Genomic DNA, 6,776 nt, shown 5'->3' on the forward strand with positions numbered 1-6,776 from the left:
TTAAATACAATTTATTATAACTATAGTCGATAAATTAATATATGTCTATCTACTCAGGATATAGGAAGTTGTTATTGAGCTGTTACGGATACTTATGCTTTGACAATACACGCATACATCACGCATACGCTCAAATATGCACAGGCACACATACAATTTAATAATTTACTATGTAAATATTCACATATGTACAAAACGCATTCCAATATAATACACTACATTTTCAGGAAAACAAAACATAACTTAAATGAAAAATACAGATGTCACAATTACGTTTCGAAATTAGATATGGAAAAGAAAAAACCCAATTACAAAAAATGTAAATTAAAATTATTGTCAATATGTCAACGAAATGATAAACGCAATCATAGGTTGACAAAACTAAAAACGGAGTTATTTTTGTGATGCGTTGATAGTTGGTCGTGTATTTATCATATCAATATAACATTTTACATACATTTATCTATTTACCTTTGTACAATCCTCTGCAGTAGGTATGCGCACACAGTGAATTGTATTAGACCTTTCAGAATAGTACTCAAATTAGACGGCCAGAAGAAACATATTACATACATAGAAGACGTGTTCAAAGACCATGACATTACAGTCAAAATAAAATCACCTTTGGAAACGGGTCACACCATCATGATTAGGTGATTTGGTATGTGTATATTGTACACCAGTAGCCCTACATTACAGAGTGAAGTGACTGTCTACCCAACTCTTTTGGCAGGTACTTAAATACGAACGGAATGTGTCCAAATTCTCGAACTCTCGGTAATGGATTCGGGGACGTTCTAAGTATTGCTACAGTATTCTAGATGTAATCTGAATATTCTAACTGTACTCTGGACCAGAGAATTCATCTACAGAGGCGTGTGTTTGTGCTCTAAACGGGTCGAACCCTCCATTCTCATCCACCACCACAGGCAAGCAGTCCCCCGCTGAACTATAGCCCTTCTTCTTGCCTCTCCGCTCCTCCATTTTCATGGTATCATCCAGATCCTCGGGTTCATCATCGTCCACCAACAGGTTATCTCTCTCAGAGTAGGATGGTTTCATTTGGCACACGTTGCGGAGCAGCAGCAGGGCCGGTGCGTACAGGACATTGACGAGGCCCATGCCCAGGTTGAGTTGGACAAACCCATAGTTGTGCACTATATTTCCCGCCACGATAGGACCCATGGCATACGCGACAGAATAGGAGATATCAGCTAAAGCGTAGACGCTGCCGTACACGGACACGTGACGCACGTCGACCAGAAAGGCAAGAGTTGGCAACAGGGCGGTGTCCACGAGAGCGATGCCGAAACATATGCCGCACAACGGGGCGATTAACTGACCGAATGTTTTGCATGCTGGAATGGTGCACGAGCTGGCCCCGATAATGACCATGCCCAAAGCTCCATAGAACCACTGCAGGTTGGGGTACTTAGCAGCCAGTTTGACGGTCATGTAGACACCCAGAACATGTGGGAAGAAAGCGGGCAGCCAACATAATCCCATTTCCCACTTAGTTGAATGCATGGTGCTCTCCATCCAGTTGGCTATGGTGGGCTCCAGAAAGGCCAGGGGGATGTTACACACTGTCAGGGCACCTGCCACAACAGCTATGTAAGGGTCAATCATGAGTTTGTGGATGGGGGTGCCCACCGGCATATTGTCTCTATTCCTGTTCGAGAACGGCTTGATCACTGTCAASAGCAGAATCCCGTCTATAAGGCAAACCACGGCGAGAACGATAAACGGTACTCTTTTACCTGCAAACTCGTACAGGATACCCCCAAAGGGTGGCGCTACCAGGCTCCCGAAAGAGATYAACGCCAGGGCGATACCGAGAGCTTTACTTCTCTCCGATTCTTCGGTGTATTTATCTGCTATCATGGCAATTCCTGAGGTGTCGGCGAAAGCTGAGCCCAGACCTTGTAAACTACGGGCGAAAAACAGCGTCGAGTAGTTCTCAGCAAAAGCAAATATACACGTAGAGAAGAACATGACGGTTAGTCCGATCAGGAGGGGGATGTCGTATCCAACACGATCTATGAAAGTTCCCGACAACGGGTTCACCAAAAGCTGCAGGATAGCCTTCGATGCAAAAAGTACTCCTATTTGAACGTCTAAATTGTCCCTGTTGATTTTAGCTTGGGCTGAGCTCATTGTGGTGTTGATTGAATAATTCTGATGTATATCTAGGTGGACGTGCTCTGCTTGCTCAAGCTCTAAATCAGCAAGGTAATCGGGAATAATCGGGACTATAACCATATAGAGCATATTGTCTAGAAGGAGAGCCACGCAGACAATGACTAAAATAATCCGTCTTTGGTGGTCGGGGGCTTTCATTTTGTTGCCAAACTGTTTGGTTTTTTCTCCCATCTCGGACAGTTTTACAGCGGCTGATTTGGCCAGCCCGGAGGACCCCCCTGTATCCATGATGATCTGCTATTGTTGTTGTTGTTGTTGTCAATACAAATCGGCAGTGTTGTTTTCTTGTCCTCTCTCGTCTCTGCTCTCTTATACAGATATCTCAGCACCACAGATAATACTATCCTTGAATATTTACGTAGCTGTTTCTTGGTTCACTTACGCGGTGCGAAAGACAAAGGGGCAGCAGACTTGGAACTTTCCTCCCGTGTGTTTTTCTGACAGCGCGCGAGATGCTGCGGGCTTCATCCGTGGTTGGTCTTGTTTCACCCCCCTCGCGCTCACATTAGGCGCTGATTCATGGTCCGGAGTAGTGAAGTGGTGCAATATATTTCTGCTCTTCTCTACACGGTGTAAAGACTTCAACCTCTAATAGTCCATGTCAAGTTTCTATGGAAACGTGTTTTTAGAAGTTGTTTATGGAACTTGGGACCCTACATGTCCGATTCCAATGCTCATATCTCCTACTGTATCACCTGTAGCACGTGTGGGTTCCGTTCTGAGATCACGAAGGGCTTCGTTGCCATTGGTACTTACGCATTGACTCGCAGGTCTGTCGATYTTTGTTTATTTTATTATTTTTTTCTCCTCTCTCTCTCTCAATTTCACCAAGGGCTATGACGCATCAGCAACTTGCCCCCAAGTGGATCCTTTGCCAGTTGCCGTCCTTTATGCTAATTCAGAAAATTGCATTAGTGAGCGTCATCACGACTCCTCCATACACGAGCGCAGGAAAACCCTCCCAGCAGTGCACACTGCTTCAATCCTTGACTTTCCCGAAGTGCATCAACGTATATTCTGTAACATTCCAGATGTATAGGCCTATATCGAAAGCCTAATATGGACGATTGACTGTGTCACTGTTTCTTTACAATTCATTAATCACCATAGGTTAATATACTGACAATATAGAGTACCTAGAAAATAACTAATATATGTCTAATTAGGTCTATGTGTGTCGTTCTTTTCAAATCGAGAAGGCTATCCTTAGTTTGTGGATTTGGCTTTGTTGAAAAAGTACGCATTTATCCAGTCTCAGCAATCTTTCCAATATAACCTAAAACATCCTGATTAAATATCGATACCTGCAGACATTTTTTTAATGTAAAATATTTACTACCTGACGGAGTATATACGTTATGTCCCATAAAGGGAATCATAGCCTATTGTCTGCTTATATTATCATAATATAATCATATATAATATTGCCATATATTAAACATGAATGTAATAATATAATACTGGGGGGGGGGGGGGCTTGAAAATAGCTGTGCAGCGGCGCTCCCCAATCAACCTGACAGAGCTTGAAATGATCTGCACAGAACAATGGAAGAAACTCCCAAAATACAGGGGTGAATAATTATGTAAATAAGGTATTTCTGTTTATTTATTTTTAATAAATGTGAAAAAATATATTTTTTAACTGTTTTCACTTTGTCATTATGGGTTATTGTGATGTCATTATGGGGTATTGTGATGTCATTATGGGTTATTGTGATGTCATTATGGGTTATTGTGATGTCATTATGGGGTATTGTGTGTAGATTGATGAGGAAAAACATCTATTTGTAATCCATTTTTAGAATAAGGCTGTAATGTAACAAAATGTGGGAAAAGGGAAAGGGGTCTGAATACTTTCCGAATGCACTGAAAATACCACGCCTCTTCACCGGTTCTTTCTTGTGTTTGGAATGTTTGTTACGTAGTTGCAGATGTAGGCCTACTAGTTACACAACCTGGTCTCAGAGCATTTCCTATTATTCTGTATGTAAAGCCGAGACACTCCATTTAACATGATTATGTTTGGTATGGTTACATAAGACAGATGGTTACTTAAGGCAAAAACGAAAGGAGGCTGGTTGTTCGGGGTGGATGGGTAGGCGTAGAATAAGAATGTCTAGCAACCCGAAGGTTGGGAGTTCAAATCTCATCATGGACAACTTTAGCTAATTAGCAACTTTTCAACTACTTACTACATTTTAGCTACTTTGCAACTTAACTACTTAGCATGTTAGCTAACCCTTCCCATAACCCTAACCTTAACCCTAACCTTAACCCTTTAACCTAACTCCTAAATGTAACCCTAACCTTAACCCCAAGCCCCTAGCCATTGTACATTTTGCAAATTCGTAACATATTGTATGTTTTGCCAAATTCGTAACATATAATACAAATTGTAATTCGTAACATATCATACGAAATGGGTGATGGACATCCACAAACGCATACATACCATAAGAAACATAACATATACTAAATGAAGTGTCACGGATTTACATACATAATAACATGTAATGCTCTGAGACCAGGTTGAGTTACAGAGAAATGGCTTTGTATATTGTCATTTAATAAAAATGAAGCGCTGTCTCATCGTTACCCTCCATGCCACTTATCTTGTGCTTGCTCTGGGATTATAGTGGCTGTGGCGCCCGGATGAGCGGCGTCCCAAACGTTTCAGCACCACTGCGGAGTGAACAGCTCCCTTCCAGTGAGCAGCCACACCGGCTACGCATTTGGCCCTGTAAAATGATCAAATCAGTAGCATATTTCTCTACACAGCGTCAAATTCTCTACAGATTTAATATTAAGTATAATTTAAAACGCACCCGAATGAAATGACTTAACCTACACCAACAGACAGTTATTTCAAACATTTCTGCAAGTGTTTGAATTCTCAGGTTAAACGATTTATGATCCCACGACAGGTCAGGAAATCCCCGCGTGTTACGTCATTCGTGCACATAAAGCGAGCGAGTATTTTTCTCTGCCATAGAGCGTTGAGATTGCATAGTAACTAAAGAGAGCAGGCTTCATGAGTAGGTGCTTAGTTACTATAGACATATACAAGACAATGGTGCAATCTAGTGGTCACTAAAAAGACTGCAGTTGTATTATGTCTAATGTACAGGATGTAGGCCTTGATGTGATTGTAGCACACTCTTTGACACTCGTACCCGATGTGTCATGATTCAGCCATTGGAAATGGACTCGGGTTTCAGCACCAGAACGGAGTGGACAGCTCCCGGTAATATTTCAGACAGGCGGGTTAGATGCTCCGCAGTTTGCCCCTTTGATCAAACATGATTTAGAGATCTTTATAAATGGATTTGTTATTGACAGTCGTCTTTCCCAAACTTTCCAGAATATTCCTGGATGGAGAATTCGGTATTTTCATGCTTTTTCCATCCTGATTCCAGGAATCGAACAACCAGGATATCTGGAAAACCTGGGATGCTTTTTTGTTGAAAATCAACGGAATCATGCAGCCATATTAAAGCAGTCTCAACTGTCCCTAGTTTGCATGTGGCGTAGTCCTATCATCTATGTCCACTAGATGGCGCTACAAACGTGGTTATAGTACCCAGGCCTGATTGATAGGATGCAAAATCAAGGATATTACCATGCTATCAATATTCGTTTTAACATGACTATTATTAATCCAGTCAAAACCACTCACTGTTGTTAACATAAATATTTGGGCCATGAATCATTAAAACAAAAACAAAAATTCGTCAAATTTGCAGGTTTTCCAAAAATCCTGGATAGAGGTTTCTAGATTTCCCTTCTGATTCCAAGAATCTTTCAACCAAAACTTCTAGAAAACCTGGGAATTTTAGTGAAAGTTCCAGAGTTTTGCAACCCAACATACTGTAAAGAAAACATTTAAAAAATATATTACGCAGTTGGCTGATCTAAAATAAAACTAAATAGATAGATATGATTTATTCTGCGTAATCCTTGTGACTAAATTACCTGTCAACAAATAAGGGTATTAGTGGCACCCTAGAAAAAKCACATTTTTCATCAACGGGAGTAGCTGGCTAGGGGACAGGGGCCGTGCACTTGCTAAATTAATCAAGAGGATTGTTTTCACATGTTCACTCTTGGCAACTTAACTGCACTCAAATATCTGGGCTGCGTCCCAAATGGCACACTACTTATGACCAGGACCCATAGGGCTCAGGATGACAGACACCATGCCACACCTTTCTGAGGGTTGAGTCCCAAATGGCACCCTATTCAACTATACAAAGCACTACTTTTGACCAGAGCCCTATGGGCACCCCTATGGACCCTGATCAAAGTAGTGCACTATGTAGGGAATAAAGGAGTCTACTACATAGGGATAGAGTGCTATTTGAGACTCAGACCCATAGGGTTAAGTTGCCAAGAGTGAACATGTGAAAACTGTCCTCCTTATTCATTTAGCAAGTGCACGGCTAATATCCCGAGCCAGCCACTCCGGTTAATGAAAAATTATGTTTTTCTAGGGTGCCACTAATACCCTTATTTGTGAAAAGGGTGCTACTGTAGGCTATACTATCGTCTCCTGGACGGATCACATCGCGAGGACC

The 6,776-nt window shown here is 41.6% G+C and overlaps 1 protein-coding gene across 1 annotated transcript; it reads right to left on the reverse strand.

Annotated features, from left to right (window-relative positions):
• LOC112072078 (probable vesicular acetylcholine transporter-B) lies at positions 1 to 3,046 on the reverse strand. Its single transcript, XM_024139494.2, has one exon. It carries the CDS (start codon positions 2,428 to 2,430, stop codon positions 838 to 840), a length of 1,593 nt encoding a protein of 530 aa, XP_023995262.1. The 5' UTR covers positions 2,431 to 3,046; the 3' UTR covers positions 1 to 837.
• Between the last annotated feature and the right edge of the window lie 3,730 nt (positions 3,047 to 6,776).

This window comes from Salvelinus sp. IW2-2015, unplaced genomic scaffold (genome assembly GCF_002910315.2).
Source record: "Salvelinus sp. IW2-2015 unplaced genomic scaffold, ASM291031v2 Un_scaffold1817, whole genome shotgun sequence".
Taxonomy (NCBI): Eukaryota; Metazoa; Chordata; class Actinopteri; order Salmoniformes; family Salmonidae; genus Salvelinus; species Salvelinus sp. IW2-2015.